Below are 22,053 nucleotides of genomic sequence, written 5' to 3'. Positions count from 1 at the left end.
TTATTATATGTGGGATAAAGCTACAAAAAAGTACGCTCACCCCAGAAAGTCATATATTTTTGGAAAGTACACATTCCCCCGAATCTAAAATGGGTACCCATGTCTTTCTACTCCAAAGTACCAAGCCGCACAGCTTTTCTAAAGTTAGCAATTTTGATGACATTTCCAAAAATCCCCTCAAAGCTTCCACTTTGAAGCATCTTATCTCCCACATAGCATTAGGTACCAAGATAAAACACCCTGAATTTGAACACCAGGGGTCCACTGAACAGTTTGATGCCCAATATGTATAGGTTTACCCAAGTATGTGGCATGTAGGGGCCCGAATGTGAACATACCCCCATATATACTGTCATTTCTGTCATTTCAGCTCCTGCAAAATCAACACATTTACATCATTATATGTGAGATAAAGCTACAAAAAAGTACGCTCACCCCAGAAAGCCATATATTTTTGGAAAGTACACATTCCCCCGAATCTAAAATGGGTACCCATGTCTTTCTACTCCAAAGTACCAAGCCGCACAGCTTTTCTAAAGTTAGCAATTTTGATGACATTTCCAAAAATCCCCTCAAAGCTTCCATTTTGAAGCATCTTATCTCCCACATAGCATTAGGTACCAAGATAAAACACCCTGAATTTGAACGCCAGGGGTCCACTGAACAGTTTGATGCCCAATATGTATAGGTTTACCTAAGTATGTGGCATGTAGGGGCCCCAATGTGAACATACCCCCATATATACTGTCATTTCTGTCATTTCAGCTCCTGCAAAATCAACACATTTACATCATTATATGTGGGATAAAGCTACAAAAAAGTACGCTCACCCCAGAAAGTCATATATTTTTGGAAAGTACACATTCCCCCGAATCTAAAATGGGTACCCATGTCTTTCTACTCCAAAGTACCAAGCCGCACAGCTTTTCTAAAGTTAGCAATTTTGATGACATTTCCAAAAATCCCCTCAAAGCTTCCACTTTGCAGCATCTTATCTCCCACATAGCATTAGGTACCAAGATAAAACACCCTGAATTTGAACACCAGGGGTCCACTGAACAGTTTGATGCCCAATATGTATAGGTTTACCCAAGTATGTGGCATGTAGGGGCCCCAATGTGAACATACCCCCATATATACTGTCATTTCTGTCATTTCAGCTCCTGCAAAATCAACACATTTACATCATTATATGTGAGATAAAGCTACAAAAAAGTACGCTCACCCCAGAAAGCCATATATTTTTGGAAAGTACACATTCCCCCGAATCTAAAATGGGTACCCATGTCTTTCTACTCCAAAGTACCAAGCCGCACAGCTTTTCTAAAGTTAGCAATTTTGATGACATTTCCAAAAATCCCCTCAAAGCTTCCATTTTGAAGCATCTTATCTCCCACATAGCATTAGGTACCAAGATAAAACACCCTGAATTTGAACGCCAGGGGTCCACTGAACAGTTTGATGCCCAATATGTATAGGTTTACCTAAGTATGTGGCATGTAGGGGCCCCAATGTGAACATACCCCCATATATACTGTCATTTCTGTCATTTCAGCTCATGCAAAATCAACACATTTACATCATTATATGTGGGATAAAGCTACAAAAAAGTACGCTCACCCCAGAAAGTCATATATTTTTGGAAAGTACACATTCCCCCGAATCTAAAATGGGTACCCATGTCTTTCTACTCCAAAGTACCAAGCCGCACAGCTTTTCTAAAGTTAGCAATTTTGATGACATTTCCAAAAATCCCCTCAAAGCTTCCACTTTGCAGCATCTTATCTCCCACATAGTGTTAGGTACCAAGATAAAACACCCTAAATTTGAACGCCAGGGGTCCACTGAACAGTTTGATGCCCAATATGTATAGGTTTACCTAAGTATGTGGCATGTAGGGGCCCCAATGGGAACATACCCCCATATGATCTATCATTTCAGCTCCTGCAAAATCAACACATTTACATCCTTTATGTGGGATAATGCTACAAAAAAAGTACATTCACCCCAGAAAGCCATATATTTTTGGAAAATACACATCCCCCCGAATCTATAATGGGTAAATATTTCTTATTGCTACAAAGTACCAAGCTGTAAAGCTTTCCTAAGTTTGCAGATTTATATGACATTTTCGAAAATCGCATAAAAATGTTGCAATTTGCCGCATTTATCTCTCACAATTTCTTGATAAAGATCAGATAAAGACAAATCACCCCAAAAAGGAACACCAGAGGTCTACTGAACAGTTTGATGCCCAATATGCATAGATATACCAAAGTCTGCGGTATGTACTGAACCCAAAATGAAAATAGCGCATAAGGATTTCTCGCCTGCCAGCTCAGCTTTTGCACACAGAGCCCCCTGTCAGTGTATTATGTGCCAAAACTTCCCCTAACCATACAGTGACCCCCACAAAACCATATATTTTTGGAAAGTACACATTCTGACAAATCCAACAAGGGTAAAGAGTCCTTTCTACACCAAAGTACCAATCTGCAGAGCTTTCCTAAAGTTATTGGTTTTTATGACATTTCAGAAAATCGCCTAAAAATGTTGCAATTTGTCGCATTTATCTCACACAATTTCTTGCGTACAAAGGCAAGTCACCCCAAATAGGAACACCAGAGGCCTACTGAACAGTTTGATGCCCAATATGCATAGATATACCAAAGTCTGCGGTATGTACTGAACCCTAAATGAAAATAGCGCATAAGGATTTCTCGCCTGCCAGCTCAGCTTTTGCACACAGAGCCCCCTGTCAGTGTATTATGTGCCAAAACTTCCCCTAACTATACAGATCCCCCACAAAACCATATATTTTTGGAAAGTACACATTCTGACAAATCCAACAAGGGTAAAGAGTCCTTTCTACACCAAAGTACCAATCTGCAGAGCTTTCCTAAAGTTATTGGTTTTTATGACATTTCATAAAATCGCCTAAAAATTTTGCAATTTGTCGCATTTATCTCACACAATTTCTTGCGTACAAAGGCAAGTCACCCCAAATAGGAACACCAGAGGCCTACTGAACAGTTTGATGCCCAATATGCATAGATATACCAAAGTCTGCAGTATGTACTGAACCCTAAATGAAAATAGCGCATAAGGATTTCTCGCCTGCCAGCTCAGCTTTTGCACACAGAGCCCCCTGTCAGTGTATTATGTGCCAAAACTTCCCCTAACTATACAGAGACCCCCACAAAACCATATATTTTTGGAAAGTACACATTCTGACAAATCCAACAAAGGTAAAGAGTCCTTTCTACACCAAAGTACCAAGCCGCAAAGCTTTCCTAAAGTTATCGGTTTTTATGACATTTCAGAAAATCGCCTAAAAATGTTGCAATTTGCCGCATTTATCTCACACAATTTCTTGCGTACAAAGGCAAGTCACCCCAAATAGGAACACCAGAGGCCTACTGAACAGTTTGATGCCCAATATGCATAGATATACCAAAGTCTGCGGTATGTACTGAACCCTAAATGAAAATAGCGCATAAGGATTTCTCGCCTGCCAGCTCAGCTTTTGCACACAGAGCCCCCTGTCAGTGTATTATGTGCCAAAACTTCCCCTAACTATACAGATCCCCCACAAAACCATATATTTTTGGAAAGTACACATTCTGACAAATCCAACAAGGGTAAAGAGTCCTTTCTACACCAAAGTACCAATCTGCAGAGCTTTCCTAAAGTTATTGGTTTTTATGACATTTCAGAAAATTGCCTAAAAATGTTGCAATTTGTCACATTTATCTCACACAATTTCTTGCGTACAAAGGCAAATCACCCCCAATAGGAACACCAGAGGTCTACTGAACAGTTTGATGCCCAATATGCATAGATATACCAAAGTCTGCGGTATGTACTGAACCCTAAATGAAAATAGCGCATAAGGATTTCTCGCCTGCCAGCTCAGCTTTTGCACACAGAGCCCCCTGTCAGTGTATTATGTGCCAAAACTTCCCCTAACTATACAGATCCCCCACAAAACCATATATTTTTGGAAAGTACACATTCTGACAAATCCAACAAGGGTAAAGAGTCCTTTCTACACCAAAGTACCAATCTGCAGAGCTTTCCTAAAGTTATTGGTTTTTATGACATTTCAGAAAATTGCCTAAAAATGTTGCAATTTGTCGCATTTATCTCACACAATTTCTTGCGTACAAAGGCAAGTCACCCCAAATAGGAACACCAGAGGCCTACTGAACAGATTGATGCCCAATATGCATAGATATACCAAAGTCTGCGGTATGTACTGAACCCAAAATGAAAATAGCGCATAAGGATTTCTCGCCTGCCAGCTCAGCTTTTGCACACAGAGCCCCCTGTCAGTGTATTATGTGCAGTAACCCCCCCCTAACTATACAGTGACCCCCAGAAAACCATATATTTTTGGAAAGTACACATTCTGATGAATTCAAAATAGGTAAAGTTATTTTTGTACATAAAAGTTACACCTGGCAAAGCTACGCTAAAAACAGATCAGGAACACTTATATAGGGATAAAATGTGATAAAACCACAAAAATTGTGCAAATCAGTGAAACAACAAAATAAGTTACATGACAGTGTAATTAGTGGCCAGAATATCTGATCCAATAGTTACGCTGTCAAAATAAACAGTTTTTAGGTAAAAGAAAATAAAAACAAAGTGGTAAAATGAAAAAAAAAAAAAAAAAAAAGCAAAACAAAAAAAACCCAAAGTGTTTGTGTATACATGTGTGTACATGTGTAAAAGTTGTGTGATAGTGTGTAAGTGTGTATATGAGTGTAAATAAGTGTATAAAAGTGTGAAAAATGAAAAAAAAAAAAATAAAAAATAAAAAATAAAAAAATGCTAAAATGTGTGCTGTAAGTGTGTGTAAATGTATGTAAGTGTGTATAAATGTATGTAAATGTGTGTATAAGTGTGTAAAAGTGTGTAAATGCAATAAAAAAAAAAGTCCTTACCTGTTCCTGAAGACCGATCGCCTCCTTCCTCAGTTGGGCCGGCGCTGGGGGAGAGGGAGGAAGCAGGAAGCAGCAGATGCGATGCGATCGCATCTGCTGCTTCCTGGAGGGTCCTGCGAGCGATCGGCTCGCAGGACCCTGATGACAGCCCCCCTGGCACATTGCCCAGGGGGGCTGTCATTGTTAGAAGCCCTCTGCAGCGGCGGCACATGCCGCCGCTGCAGAGGGCAGCGCTTAAACGCCAACGACGTATGAGACACGTCGTTGGCGTTTAAGCCCTTTTACTGCCAGCACGTATGCCATACGTGCTTGGCAGTAAAAGAGTTAAACACAGATTTTGTGTTTTTGTTAAACACAGGTTTTGTGTTTTGTTTAGCTGTGAGAAATAAACCACAGGTGGAACCTGATAGTTTGCTGCAAACCTGAGTGCCCTGTCTCGTCTAAGGAGCCGAGTTATCTGTCCTCTATCTGCTGCTACCGGCTATTCCCCCCACAAATGATGGAGGATCATTAAAAAGGACAAGCAGCAGTTAAAGGGATGGTGCCTATATAGGCTGCAGACTCTGATAACTAAAGTTGTAGTTCAGGTAGTTGTAAGTCAGTGCTAGCTAGCAGAAGGCAAATGCTACCCAGCAAGAAATCAATCGTTTGCTCACTGCATAACTGGCAACCCTGAAAGAGGCATTGAATACCAAATTTGCAGTGCCTGCCAAGGCTGCTGTGGCTGATCAACAGCCTGTGGCTCGTAGTGTCTTTTCTCAAAAGGCCTACTTTGATTTGGCCCTGGCAGATGCCAAGGACTATGAAAAGTTAAAAAAGGAGATACTCCTCCATCTGGGTACCACCTCGGCACCCAATGGGTGCACAAGTGGCCTTATCAGCAGGGCAGGTCACCCCGTGCTCAGATGTATGATTTGATTCATCTTGTCAACAAGAGGCTGCAGATCCTGTCAGCACCTTAAATAGTGGAAAGCATCACTGAGGAGATGATTGAGCCATGCAGATCCTCAGTTAGTGGATCACCTGGTGGAACACTATAATGCTGCTGAGGATTACCTAGTATCGCGTTAACCCCAGCACGTCAGCTTCAAAGCAGCCTTCCCAAAGATCCTCTGTAAAAGCCAAGTGAGGTGATGGCTCTGGACACCATGACTGGGGACTGACCATGACTGGGGACATATTGCTCTCAGATGCCCACCACCAATTGTGCCTATGGACTGTAACTCTGCCCAGCAGGTGTCCTTATTAGCCCCCACGCTATGTGCACCACAGTCACCCTGGTTACATTTGAAACTGCCAGTGGTACTGTCTGTCATGGAGTGGGGGTCTCCCCATTCCTGTTGCATAGTGTAATATTAGGACAAGACTTACCACTCTTTCAGAAGCTGTGGGAAAAGGAAATTCCTTTCCAAGGGATTTGGGGCAGATATTCCCAGGTGTGCAACCAGGACTTGTGAATCTAAGCCTGGTGTAGCTGCTGAAGGGGTGACCACCCTTGAATCTGGTAATTTTCCACTAAAGGTATTAGCAGGTGAACAAAAATGTTAAGATAAAGAACCTGGCACTGAGAGTATTTTTCCCCATTTTTCGGTGAGTCAGAATTTACTGTATCATGTTGACATGGTCCAAGGTGTGATGGTGGTCTATGTACCACCCCCCAGACGGATGGGTTGGTCGAGCGCTTCAACAAAAGTTTGAAAAATATGTTGAAGAGAAGGTCGTAGATAAGAATGGGAGGGGCTGGGCCTGTCTCTTACCATACCTTATGTTTGCAATTAGAGAGATGCCCAGTCATCCACCGGCTTTTCACCCTTCGAGTTGCTTTTAGTCGTCACTCCAGGGGTCTCCTTTATGTTGCAAAGGAGACCTGGAAACAAGAGGTAATCCAAGACAGGATTGCTGCAGTCATGCCCATAGTTAGGGAACAGATGTAGCAAATGCAGGAGGTCCAAAGTCGAATTTACAACTGATCAGCTAGGGTGGAACCCTTAACCCTGGTAAACCTAAACCTGAGGATCAGTATTGACATCATAGTCATGAAGTTACCCCTCCCACTTTTGAAATCACTTCCTATGGGCCCTGCCACTTAGCCAGGAACTTGCTCTCCACCACTGGACAACAACTAATACACAGTGTATTAGTTACTGCGTGGCCTATCTTATCTGTGGAGCCGAGTTACCTGTCCCCTACCAACTGCTACCAGCTATTCCCACCACATCATATATACCACTTTGAAACTCTATGTTTATGCATTGAATATGCAAATTAGGTTTTGGATTCTGTTCAGCTGAATCTTTTGTGGAGGATACAAGTGCATCTGGACTTTTAACCATCTTTTCTGATGCTGATTGGAAGTGGTTGCTAAAGCTAAGAACTTCAAGGTCCTTCTTCATTCAGGATTCTTGGTCCCACAAATTCTGGGACAATATTTACTTTACCTCAGAATATTATATATTGGGGATGTATTGCTAATATACAGTAGGTGCTAAACTGCACTAATCCATTTCAAGTAGCAACAAATCAGAAGTTTGATTTTCTAGCAAGTTTTAGTCTGAACAAAACTAATTGTTGATCAATTGCTACTGGTAATTGCAATTAGGACCTATGTAATTAAATTAGCTCAAATGAATTTTTTGTGTAATTCCATATTTGTAACAAGAATTGTAACATAGGATTACCTAAGCATAAGGCTTATACCCCATATGTAATAAAAGGCACTATGTTTGCCCAAAAGCAGTAACCCATAACAACCAATAAGGTGACAAGTTAATTCTACTTGCTGATTGGTTGCTACTGTAACTGCTCCTGGGCAAACTTAGTGCCTTTTACTACAAAACCCCAATATAGAATTAAAATTGGGCATACTATTTTTTTTTGGCTGGTTGCTCAGCTTCTGCAAACAAAACTCACAGTTTTATGTTTTGGAGTAACTGTTAAACTTAAGATGACCTCAGAAATCCATATATATTTGGACAGGACACATTCTGACAAATGAAAAATGGGTTATTATGTCTTTCTATTCCAAGCTATCGAATGGCAAACTCTCCTAAACTGAGCAGTTTTTATGAAACCTTTGAAAATCACTTTAAATCTTGCAAATCAGACTTTTAAATTCACAACTGTCCTATATTACAATCTTGAATGTAAAAGTTTTTTTTTTTTTTGTGATACAAAACTATATACAGTATACAAGCACAATAATATTGAATATTTGGTACAATAGCTAAAAGGCATAAGGGATCATTTACAAGCTCCTGAGTGACTGCAAACTCCAACCATAACCTTCTTCATAGTTTAATTGTTCCATTCTTTTCACCACTTTAGTTGCAGATCTCTGCACTCTTTCAAGCTCTTTTGAATATCCTTCTTAAGGACCGCGACCAATGTTCCCTCTAATTCTTTCTCAACAAAGAAAATTATTTTGTGCCCACATTTTAATCTTCTGTGCCCATTTTCTAAAAATGGTGTGCACAGTTTAAAATGAATGCAAAATGTTGTGTTTTCACAAGAAATATATAACATGGATACCCATGTCTTTCTACTCCAAAGTACCAAACCACAAAGCTTTTCTAAAATTGGCGAGTTTAACTAAACTTCTGAAAATCACTTAAAAACTTCCAATTTGCACCATCATTTCTCTTACAGGTCATTAGGTAACCATATAAAACACCCTAAATATGAACACCAGAGGTCTAAAGAACAGTTTGATAGGTTTATCAAAGTACATGGCATTTACAGACCCCAAAATATACCTTGTGCACAAACAACATTACATTTACCTAATTCATAAACACACAGGCAGTTTTGTGGGTGGTAAAAGCGGCAAACATGTAGAGTGACCCCTGAAAACCATATATTTTTGAAATGTACACATTCAGACTAATCCAACATGGGTAAAGACGCCTTTCTACACCAAAGTACCAATATGCAAAGCTTTCCTAAAGTTAGCATTTTTTATGTCATTTCTAAAAATAACAAAAAAAAATTAGCAATTTGCCATATTTAGGTCACAAAATTTTTTACATACAATGGCAAATCACCCTAAATATGAATGCCAGAGGTCTACTGAACAGTTTGATGCCCAATATACATAAATTTACCTAAGTATGTGCTTATGTACAGATGCCAAATAAAAGTAGAGCATATGATTTTTTTCACCTGCCAACTCAGCTTCTGCAAACAGAGCCCCCGACTGCATATTATGTGCCATAAGACCCCCTAACTGTACAGAGACCCCCAGAAAACTATATATTTTTGGAAAGAACACATTCTGACAAATCAAACATGGGTAAGGACATCTTTTTACACCGAATTCCCAAACAACAAAGCTAGACTAAAAGAAATGCAACGGCCAACAATACAAGCGTAAAACTGCATTACACAAAATTACAAAAATGCAAATCAATGAAATAACAAAATTAATTATTTCCCAGCGTGGTTAGTGGTCAGAATACCAAAAAAAGTATATGTGTGTCTGTTTGTGTATACTTGTGAGTACACCTCTAAGGGGGCACATTCATTAAAGTACGAATCCGAATCACGAAATCCGATAATTTCTGATGATTGCTAAAGTCATGAAAATTCCGTTCGTTTCAATATGAATATTTCGTACTTTTGAAATTTTCCAATTGAAACTATCACTTACGATTGGCGATCTGAAAATCATGAAATTATCATATTGGAATGATCGTAAATGGCGGGAAAACCTTTCTGACTTTGAACCTTCAATGGCAGCTCCAACCTGGCCCAAGGAAAGTCATGATACCGAAGCTTGAATGAATCCAAAACTTCTGTACTCATTGCGACAAATACAATTTTGTCGCACAAATGTACGTGCAAATTGTCGCAAATTAACGTAAATACCGTAGAAAATACGCAAAAGTTGTAAACGTTAGAAAAAATAAAAAATTTTTGTTTTCGCACCTGTTGTACTTTAATGAATGTGCCCCTAAGTGTGTAAATATGTGCAAAAGTGTGCATAAGAAAAAAAAAAGCAAACCAAAAAAACCCAAAAACTTCTTTTTGTGTACACTAAAGGTTTAGGTCTTTTGTTGTTCTACTTTCTTATTTTTGATTTTGTACTACCTGCATATCAGATAGGTAAGAGTTACCCATAGTGGAATGTACCATTACATGGGCATTGCAGGGGGATGTACTATTATTTGGGTTTTGGGCTTCACTACAAATAAATCTTTTCTATTGCAGGGTCTGTAATGTGTAGAAGAGTACATAAAATCATGTGTGTTGGCATTAGATACTCTCTAGGTGGAATTTGTTCTAGCAAATGTTTTGCCTTTTTTGAATGTTTGTATTAATTAGGTATGGTAAGGTTAAAGGTTTTTTTCAAAAATCTGTGTCTATGATGTTACTGAAGTCACCTCCAATGAATAGAGTGCCATTCTGCAATGTGGTAATTTCATCTGGTACTTGTTTAAGAAACAGTTTTTGGTTGTTATTTGGAGCATATCTACTGACTAGTGTATAAGGGCATTATTTAATGCCCAGTTGCTACATAAACTAAAAATACTATTCTGTGTGCACTCAAAGTACAACCAACAATAAATCCACTCTGCCCTGTGAATGATAAATGCTCCCTAATGTATCAGTAGTTATCAACCCTGCAGCCAACTTTGCAGTTCTCCCAATACGTTGCATGTTCTGTGATTAAGAGAGTTAAGGAAAAATAAGAATAACAGATGTGTGAATGGTACTGTGAGAACTAGATGAAGGAAGCTAAATTCTGATACACTGTTTCCATATTTAATCAACTTTACATCAGTGGAAAATTACTTTTCAAAGAGCTAAAAGCAGAAAATCCACTTCCCTGTTGATTATTGCACAAATAGGCAAAATTACTTGATTTAATAATTACTTACAGTTGCAGATATCAGACTTCTACGATTATGAACGATTCCCCATGTGGCAATACCAATGGTAACTATTTCACTGTCCTTGATGCTTCCAAAGCTATAGTCTCTTACTGCTTCTCCAACTTGCTTCATTACACCAGCATGTGAGCCTCCAGTTATAATCCACGCACCTAAGGAGTTGTGAGGGTTTACCAAGGGTTTGACAGTATCACCAAATCCAACATCCTCTAGAATAACATTACTTGAATAAAGCATCCCGCTATACCACAAAAAGAGGAGGGAAACTCACCCAAACATGTAGACCTTCAGCTTTAAGGTGGCCACACACTTGGCGGTTTTCGATCTTTCGTGCGACCAATGGTCGCACGAAAGATCGTTCAATCCACCACTAATGTTCAGGGATGAAACGGCAGATAAGGAGGTAGAAACAATAGGATTTCTACCTCCTTCTGTCAATTCAGCCCTGAAAGCAGATTTTGCTCAGGCGCCTTCTATGGCGCCCGATCAAAATCTTTTAACCCGCCCAATCGGCGAGTTGAACAATATCAGCAGCCTCCTGTGATATCGGTTGACTCGCCAACTTGCCATACACGCACCGAATATCGTATGAATGAGGTTTCATACGATATTATCGGTGCGTGTATGGCCAGCTTAAGGGTGGTTATAGGCACTTATCTTTAATCAGATGCTGGGACAAAAACCAGACCATTTCAGAAAAACTTATGCAGTTAAAGGGTAAATTTATGTAAAGAAAAAGAATTACAAGCCTTACGTGTTTTGTACCTTGGGGAGCACTTGATCCTTGGCAAAAGGAACACTGAACATGTCACAATTTTTCAATGTAAAAGCACTAATCATAAACAATTACTGAAGAACCAATCAAAAAATGCTTTACAAACTCATCACAATATCAGTGGTTGCCCGAGTCTATGATTAAGTGCCCCTACTTGTGAGATAGTATTATTTATATAAATTTACTGTTTAGCTATATCAATTCCTCTGAGATGGTCTGGTTTTTTATCAGCTTTTGATGAAATATTCAAAGATATTCTGATCTGGCACACATACACCATGAAACTTACTTGAAAAAAAGCAAGATAAGTCATCTGTTTAAATTCAGTAAAATATTTTCCATTGGCAGCTGAAATGCTTTATAATACATAACCTTTTAAACACTGAGTGAGAAGAATTTTGTGATATAAGGATGACAAGCAAATTACCTGTTGTTTGTGCTGCTTTAACTAAGCCACGTCGAAAGATATTTTTCAGTCTCATCTGCATGCGAAAGTTCTTAGCACCGCCTGTTACTGAAATCAAAAGGCTGGGTACTTCCAGACCCCAATGTTCAGTCATCAGCTGATAAAGGACATCAGATGGGGTGTCAGAGGACACCCGCACATACTGCTATATAAACAAAATAATAAAATTAAAGGAAAAAAATGAAAGTAATAATAGTAATGAAAGAAATGCTTCTTAAGTATTACAGATTATTTACAAGAGGATCTGAAAAGTTATCTATGTGCCTGAGGTAGTCACTTCACTGTTGTTAAGCTGGCATACTCTACAAGATATGATAGTTTGGCTAGTTCGCCAAAACAGTGGATCTGTTCCCAGTTTGGTTACCCACACGCTAAGCTAAATCGATCTGAAAAATTGTTAGCCCAGGTGCCAATGACTGGATCATATGGAGGGGCCTACAGACCGTTTCAATAAGTTACTTGCATTTTTTACAATTCATTTTACTTTTGTGCTTGTTAAGTGTAAAAAATGCTTAAAGGGCAAAAAAATGTGTTTCTTCTACTGGAGGTGGATCTGGAAACAATGGTATTTTTTTTTAGAAATAGGTCCCTGTTGAGCACTTTGCGTTATGCACCAGTGGCCTCTCCCAGTGTCAGCAGCCTTGCTGGGCCACACATCAGCACCAGATTGTGTCCAGGCTAACATACTATGAAATCTTACCTATTATGCCCATGCGTGTGTCCCAGCATGGCATTTAGCAACATTAGTCATTTTCCATTTCCAAATCTACTTAGATTTTGCTAAAGCATTTGATATACTACCTCACAGAAAGTTAATGATACAATTGAGGAATATTGGCCTAGAAAGAACATACAATATTTGTTATTGGATAGAGAACTGGCTGAAGGATAGATTACAAAGAGTGGTGGTAAATGGAACATTTTCTAATTGGGCCAGGGTTGTTAGTGGGGAGTACCGCAGGGGTCAGTCCTTGATCCTTAGCTTTTTAACTTGTTTATTAATGACCTGGAGGTGGGCATAGACAGTACTGTTTCTATTTTTGCTGACGATACTAAATTGTGCAAAACTATAGATGCTGCCACTTTGCAGATTGATTTGATAAAATTTAAAAACTGGGCAGCAATGACGTTCCATGTTGTGCACTTTGGTAGAAATTTTTTTTTTTGTAGATAATGAGTTGTCTAAAGGTCCCCATACACTGTAAGATCCGCTCCCTTGGCGAGATCGCCAAGTGAGCGGATCTTCCCCCGATATCCCCACCTACGGGTGGGTGATATCGGGGAGCTTTTACCATATATACTCGAGTATAAGCCGATCCGAATATAAGCCGAGGTACCTAATTTTACCAAAGAAAACTGGAAAAACTTATTGACTCGAGTATAAGCCTAGGCATCCATTTCTTTTAACACACCTGCACACTAGCTTGTGTCCGAGTAGTAAGGGCAGCGCCAGATTACTTGTCCAACTGGCCATCCATCTAAATGCCCGATGGCAGATACACAGAGACTGATATACTAACCATGGAACTAGGAAATACTGAGGGATTCCCAGCTGTTCCAAATATTTCATTTCCAAAGTTTCAGATGATTTATTATCACAGACCTAAAACACTCTTTTTGTCCCTTGTTAGCCCTACCCAAACAGTGCCACAGATATCATTCTCCCTCCTAGCCCCTCAGTTCCCATACAAACCCCTACAGGTAAAGATACTCTTGCCGCAGTGGAGCTTGTTTAATCTAAATTGTAACAAGTGGGTCTATAAAATGTTAATGTCCTGAAGCAAGTTAAGTTTGTATTGGAATGAGGTTTATACCGTCCATCCGTCGCATCCAGCCTTCCCCAGCCATCTCCAGCCATCGGGCACGCACCGGCCAGCCGTCGCATCCAGCCATCAGGTTTATACCAGCCATCCGTCGCATCCAGCCATCGGGAGCCGTCACGCACGTCGCGTCGCACGTCGCGTCGCACGTCACGTCGCACGTCAAGTGGGGGGGGGGTGCTTGCGCAACAGCTCCCAATGGCTGGATGCGACGGATGGCTGGTATAAACCTGATGGCTGGATGCGACGGCTGGCCGGTGCGTGCCCATGGCTGGGGAAGGCTGGATGCGACGGATGGACGGTATAAACCTGATGGCTGGATGCGACGGCTGCCCAGTGTGCGCCCAATGGCTGGAGATGGCTGGGAAGGCTGGATGAGATGGATGGCCAGTATAAATCTGATGGCTGGATGCGAAGGCTGGCCGGTGCGCGCCCGATGCCTGGAGAGGATGAATTGCCCGGTTGGATAGGTATTTTGGTACTTGCCTCGAGTATAAGCCGAGGGTTCCTTTTTTAGCACATTTTGAGTGCTGGAAAACTCGGCTTATACTCGAGTATATACGGTAGTTAAAAAAAAAAAATAATCCGATCGTTTGGCCCTGGGGCCAAACGATCGGATTACATTTTTGGTTATGGGGCAGTCGGTTCAGAGACCGCATCAACGAGCCGATGCGGTCCCCGATCCGACCGGATTTTCTAACCTGGCCGATCGAGATCTGGCCAATTTCAGGCCAGATATCGGTCGGCCAGGCCGCTCTGCTCTCCCCATACACGGGTCGATAAGCTGCCGAATCGGTCCAAGGGACCGATATCGGCAGCTATAGTCGGCCCGTGTATGGGGACCTTAATTCCAGGCAGTGTCATTCTGTGGCTACTAAAGCAAATAAAGTGCTGTCTTGTATAAAAAAGGGCATTGACTCAAGGGATAAAAGCAGTGGTTTTGGGCTCCAGTCCTTAAGAAGGATATTAATGAGTGCAGAGATGTGCAACTAAACTGGTAATAGGGGTGGAAGATTTAAACTATGAGGTTAGACTGTCACGGTTGGGGTTGTCACTTGCGAGGGGATGTGATTACTCTGTACAAGTACATTAGAGGGGATTATAAGCAGATAGTGGATGTTCTTTTTTCCCATAAAAATTACCAGCACACCAGAGGTCACCCCCTTAGATTAGAAGAATAGAACTTTCATTTGAAGCAGCATACATGGTTTTTCACGGTGAGGGCATTAAGGTTGTGGAATGCCCTTCCTAGTGATGTTGTGATGGCAGATTCTGTTAATGTCTTTAAGAGGGGCTTGGATGAGTTCTTGAACAAGCATAGTATCGAAGTCTATTGGATACTAAAATCTAAAGTTAGTATTGATGTTGATATATATATGGTTTATGTAGGAGTGTATAGATAGGTAAGTATAGGTTGCGTGTGGAAGAGTTGTACTTGATGGACTCTGGTCTTTTTTCAACCCTCTGTAACTATGTAATTATGAGAGTACAGCACACACCCGGGCCTATAAAAATTCTATAATTTCCCCTATTTTGAGCATGGGCTTTATTGCCCCATACCATTCCCAAATTAGGCCATACCATTCTCAAATAAAGCAGCAGTTATATGTTGTTTTTGTGTTAAGGTAAAACTAAGCTATTTTTATAGCTAAACATTCACATTTAGTAAACACAGGCCATTATTATTAATGTGCTGTCTTGTGCCCCCCTGCAATGCCCACTGTATATAGTAAATATTATTTGTGGGCATTTTTTTTTACAATTAAGGGTTATATATGCTGATCTAGAACCTACAAATAAAAATTTCTTGGCAGCAAATATCTTATATTAGAAAAGTGTTCATTATGATGTTTTGTGGAGAGCCATGAATTACATTGGACCCCAATTTATTTTATGGAACTAAATCTATTTATGTTGCTTGGATAGTGATCTCTGCAGCACAAGGACCTCCTTTCTACTGTGTATTTTACTGTATTACACAGGGAGGCAGATTTATAAAAATTCAAATTTTGTGTAATCTTCATGGATTTTTTTACCAAAAATACTCTCACAAAGATTTATTTATGAAAAGATCTGAATATAAAATGCACACACTAATAAAAATGTGGAACAAATACAAATAAGAATACAAAAACCTTTAAATACTTGTTCTTGTAAGAATTATCATGCGCTTATGAACGAAAAAATTCATGAGAACTTCTAAAACTATAACATAAATAAAGATTGTTACAAATTGCCTAGGACAGCTCATATTGGCTTCTACATGACCTTGACATCTTTTATATGGCGTAGATTTGTATTAGTATTTTTCATGGTTTTTACACTTGCTAAATAATGAAAAAATCATGTTAGTAATAAGTAAAATACATTATTTTTAGAAGAACAAATTTAAAAGAACAAAATGCCAGCCATTTCTACTTGAATGTAGCATCACTACCTCAAGTTAAACCTATCTGAAAAACAAATGGTCCATTTTCTACCCTCCAACAATCATAACATCCCAGAAATCAACAACTTCACTTTCACCTTCTCTCATCAGGCATAGTGCTTAGGTTCAGTCCTCTCCTTTACTTCTCATATCCAATAAATAAGTAAATCATATCACTTTTACCTATAGAATATTTCTTTACAGTGCACATGTGCTGTTTGCAGCAATGAAGATGTGTAAGAGAGAGAAAATCTTGCCTGGTAAAAGCCTGGTAAAAGCCTGGTAAAAGCTGTTATTTGTTTTAGGAAAATGTGATGGTGCTGGTAGATGGAGGGGATATATGTAGCACAAATGGCGTCCAAACAATTTGTTAAAACTCCTTTTTTTTTTAGAATTTTTTTTTAGAAAAGTATACTCTAATCTAGCTAAATCTAGCTATAATTTATTGATGTTATAAGCATTTATAAAGCCGTAGAGCATGTATTTTGTTTTCAGGGGGCCAAAGTGTCCAACAAATTATAGGTAATAGTAGCTAGTTGATACAGAGGAAGGAAAAAGAAACCTTCTGAAACCTCTCTAATTTGCCTCAGAGGAAATTCCTTCCTGACTCCAAGATGGAAATAAAACCATTCCCTGGATCAACTTTTTCAATAACCCTGTATTTCCTTACTTGCTAAAAAGCCATCCAACCTCTTCTTGAAGCCATCTTATGTATTGCCTAGTACAACATATATATGAAAAGGGTCCTGCTGAGGACCGAAAAGTTTGACTACTTTTGTGCAATGTGTTCACAATAAAGTTGTGATTTTTTATATAGGGTGTGCCAGTCATGAAATAATTTTTTGGTATACATTTACTTTGTCTGTGCACTCAAGGACAAATATATATATATATATATATATATATATGTATATACAGTATATATATAATTCTGGAATGGGGAGCACTCCAAAAGTGGCAGACGATATCTCGGTTCCAGAGCTGAACAATCATACATTATGCAAGAATGACGGCACTCACAATGGTGTGGTTTATGAATCCAATGGATTAATGTAGATTAATAAACCACACCATTTCCACTTACGCCTGCCTGTTTCTTCATGAAAACCCTGTGAGTGTCGTCATTCTTAAATATATATATATATATATATATATATATATATATATATAAAGTCCAGAATGGGAAGCACACCATATAATGTATATATTATACCTTGGTGCTAGAGCCAAAAATTTGCAAGCAGGAACAAATGTCAGCACTCTTAGGGTTTCCACAAACGATCGTTTGTGGAGACCCTAAGAGTGCTGACATTTGTTCCTGCTTATATATATATATATATATATATATTTATACATAGTTATCATATCCCCCCAAAAACTATTTATTATTGGAATGCTCAGGGGATATGAGGTTTTTAGATTCTAAACATTTTTCTGTATTAAGAACCAAGGATCCTGTTACACAAGCAGGCTTGTGCAGCTTGTGCATCAAGATATTACAGATGTGGATAAATTCTATCACATTTACACAAAAATATTAACAAATACTAATTAGACAAACCTTTCCTACTCTTGGTCCAAGCCCAATAAAACTGATATCTCCAAAAGCATCTGTAGGCACTTCTTTTATATGCTCTTTGAAATCCCATAAAACTTTGCTTTCGAAAGACTGTGGTCTAATAGCCATATCCATATGCTGATCTTTGGTATATCCACACATGCACACATTTTTTCTGTAGAAGAAGGACATAATAGATAGACAACAGTGGTAGAAAAATAATTGATATCCTTACCTCATCTACTTCAGTGCAACCAACACATACCAAATCCCAAGGGATTCTGTCATAGGAAAACATTTTATGTTTTCAAAATGTATCAGTTAATAGTGCTCCTCCAACTTTTGACATGGGGCTAGACATGTTCTTACTTTCCCAGGTGCCCACGGCCATGAGACTTGTGCTCTGATATATTTCCCCCCAGCAGCAGATCAGCAGAACAATGGAATAGTAGCAAGATAACAGCTACCTGACCACTGCATTGCTAATAGTGGCAGATATCAGAATAGCACTCAATAGTAAGAAATCCGCACATCTGACTTGGACTCCGCCAGTTACACGGAGTACGAGAAACAATAGCTTATCTGAAAGCAGTTCTAATGTGTAGTGCGTAGTCTAATATGAGTAATATATATATATATGTATATATATACAGAAATGGTAACACAGTCTTCTGACTTAATAATTGAGATTTGTTTATTATATCATGCAGAGGCCATGTTTCTGTGTTTGGCTCTTATCTCTTGTTTCTCAATATACCAATATACTCAAATTACCATGACTGTACAAAACAAAGGGTATACTTAAACCATATTTAATTCTTAACTATCAGCTAACAAAGCAGCAAGGTTACATAAATGGACCTTTCTCAATAAGAACCATTCTTGGTTGATTCAGTTAAAAAGGTAGCGGTACTTTTATTTTTATAATTAAACAAAAATTCTGTTAACTGCTTTGATACAAGGAATGTTCATTCTGAACTTAACTTTTCTGTATAGACAATAGTATTTAATCCTTTAAACTGTTGTTTTGTTAGGCTAAGGCACTTCATGAATAGCACAATGCTAGGCAACACGTTTCCATCGAGTTCAATCTTTTATGTCTATATTACACCTGTCCAACTGCTAGTTGATCTATAGGGTGTTAAAAAACATTTGAGGCCTCTCTGATTTGCCTCTGGGCAAACCCTTCTTGAAGCTATCTAATGTATCTGCCAGTGCAACTAATCCATTTGTGAATAATAAGAAAGAACCTTTTCTTTTCTTACTGGTATGGATGACCTACTGGTAAATAAAGCATTAGGGAGTTCATTATATTTTTCCTCATATTTTTATATCTTCCATTAAAGGAGAAGGAAAGGCTAGTAAAGTGTTAATCTCAAGCTGCAGGCATACCTTCAGGTGTCTCAATAGTGCCCTTAAGTCTCCCCATATTTCAACTGTTCAGATGATCAGAAGCCTCCTCATAGGGAAAAAAAACGCTGAGCTCTGTATAGAAAGTTCCCATAATGCCTCACTCCTGCACAGACACGGAGACCAAGTGAACATGCTCAGTGTGTAAGACTATGGGGGAGATTTATCAATCCACGAACAGCCCGATCGTTCGGACCGTTCGTGTTTTCTGCAACTTTTTCGTACCTTGCGTATTTTTGCCGATTTTTTCAGCGTTTTAACGCAACTTTTTTGTACTGTACGTAAAAAAGCATCAAAATCGTATTGTCACAACGACTATGAAGGTTTCGGATTCATTCAAGCTTCGGAATCGTGACTTTCCTAGGGCCAAGTTGGAGCTGCAGAGTGCCATTGATTCTTATAGGAGGCTTCCAAAATCATGCACAGAAGGATCAAAGTCGGAAAGGTTTTCCTGCATTTTACGATCGTTCGGATATGAAAATTTTGTGACTTTCGGATCGCCAATACGATATTATCGTGACTAATAAGATTTTTTCGTAAGCATATTCCTGATATTTGCGATCTTCAGAAATTATCGTATCCAATCCGAATTTTTCCCATTCGGGAAAGCTTACTTAGTTTTTTTACCTTTCTTTCTCCTTTAAAGGACATGTAAACCCCCCCACAAAAAATTAATCAGTAAACAGCCTCTTGAAATCTTTAAATAACTGCCACTCCTGTTGATCAAAGGTTAATAGGAAGGCTGCAGAACCCCCTTAATCACTTACGATTCCTTTTCCTCCTCTAATACTCTTGCCCCCCACCCTTAGGAATTGACTTTGACTCTTGCCTAACTGAGCATGCCCAGTTCTTCTCAAATCAGGTTACCAAACACACCCTCCAGTCGAGCAGCCAGTGAAGAGACGGCACTGCTGGTTTCCTTAGAAACTCTGCTCTAGCTCTGGTGGAGAAACATGGTTCTTCTCCTTAACTCCTGCCCTGAGCTCAGTTTAAACGTTACAGTGGTCAATCCACTTTTCATCAAAGTAGGTTCTGCCTGTGTAAGCCTGCATTCTTCACTGCATAAACTTTACAGCAGATATGTGCTGTTTGCATCTATAAATGTCATTGATGAGGTGGCAGAGGGACAGTGGTGCCAGATGAAAGCTACTATTTGTTTTAGGAAAATGTTATAGTGCTGGCAAATAGAGGGGATATATGCAATGCAAATGATGTGGTGTGGGTGAGGGAGATGTGCCCATATACATGGTAGGAAAATGTAGGGTTTACATGTCCTTAAAGTGCCTCTCCTCTAGTGTAAACATACCCAACTGGACCAGTCTTTCTTCATTGCCAACTTAGTTGCCCGTAAACAGGTTTTATGTTACAAGGTTTTTTTTTTTAACTGAATCACACAAAATAACAGAAAATCTTAATTGTAATAAAAGGGTTTTGTACAATTCATAGCAAAATCACAACTATAATTATTGATAAATCTCCCCATGAAAGGATAATGTAGAGTCCTATAGATTTTGTCAGTCAGAAAGTACTCTCTGATATTCGGTCTCAACAGATTGATAAAAAAGTACAGCTGGTCAAGATAGACTATTTTTGGGGATCCATCCATGTGATCCATACATATTGGTTGTTAAACATTCTCCCTTGCCCTTTCTTTTACAAATTTGCCCTCTAAATCAGTCTTTCTGTGTTTAAAGGAAAACTAAAGCTTAACAAAGATGTAGGCTTCAAATACTGCATATTATGGGGTTCTGTGCCTGCCCCAGGCAGCCAGAGAATATATGTGAATCCGAAGATGACCCAGTAGATTTCCATCTTCTTTTCTGCTGATTCACAACACATGCTCTGTGATGCTGTCAGTTACCTAAGATGAGAAACCGTCTCACAACATACTACATATATACAATATAAAGTCACAATACAAGGCTGATAAGTAATTAATTCAGATTCTCATTACATGACAGCTCTGCAACCAGTTTAATTTGCATCACAATTTAAGAATCAGCCCTGTAGCAACAACTTATAGGACATGCAAACCATGTCCAAATTTTCTGCTTTATAATTCAAGACAGCCGCTAAGCTTAGCTTCTCAAGCTGCCCAGAACACACTGAGCTTGTAACTGCCACTGACACTCCTAACAAAATCCAATATGATGACCCCCAATGCATAAGTTTAAAGACCTGAATCATTACAGTTATAAAGATTCTGAAACTATAGGCTGGTGCAGTAGGTACAGTATATAAAATCATAATTTCTACCCATATTTATTTTTAGCTTCTATTTCTCATTTAAATCTCCTGTCTATAGCCTCAACCTATTGGGTTCTGTAATTAAACCACCAGGTTTCTAACATGAGCAAAGTTTAGGGGTGATTTACAAACATAAGTGCTAAATTTCACAATCTGTCAACAGCAACCAACCAGCAACTTGTTTTAGAAAAAAAGTCTGCTACTATAAAGTGAAATATCTAATTGTTAGTGACAATTGGTGCAAATTAACTCCTGTGTTAGTAAGTGAGCCCTCTAACATTCGATGAGGACAAATGGAAGAATTATCTGTGTAAAGATGGGATGTACATTCCCCCAAATTTTATAGATCAGAGTGCAGTTCTTTTACTAAATCCTTTAAGCCTGAGGAAATATCTCTGTGAACTTAGGCAAACAGGGACTTCAATACAGCTATATATCATCTGCCATATGAAGAGCATGTCTTCCTACTCCCAACTAACCGCACAAAATTTTACTAAACTTGCGGTTTT

At 39.1% G+C, this 22,053-nt stretch overlaps 1 protein-coding gene across 1 annotated transcript in view; it reads right to left on the bottom strand.

Moving 5' to 3' along the window:
- The window catches only part of trpm2 (transient receptor potential cation channel, subfamily M, member 2), an 84,538-nt gene that overhangs the window by 60,719 nt on the left and 1,766 nt on the right, over positions 1-22,053 (bottom strand). The window contains exons 5-7 of the mRNA XM_031893563.1: positions 17,891-18,062; positions 12,043-12,226; positions 10,829-10,992 (exon numbers count right to left, since the gene is read on the bottom strand). Of these exons, the coding sequence (XP_031749423.1) occupies positions 10,829-10,992; positions 12,043-12,226; positions 17,891-18,062 (520 nt within the window). The remainder of the gene's footprint in view (positions 1-10,828; positions 10,993-12,042; positions 12,227-17,890; positions 18,063-22,053) is intronic.

Source organism: Xenopus tropicalis, chromosome 9, assembly GCF_000004195.4.
Source record: "Xenopus tropicalis strain Nigerian chromosome 9, UCB_Xtro_10.0, whole genome shotgun sequence".
NCBI lineage: Eukaryota > Metazoa > Chordata > Amphibia > Anura > Pipidae > Xenopus > Xenopus tropicalis.
Note: the sequence above shows the minus strand (reverse complement) of the source record. Positions and strands in the feature narration are given on the sequence as shown.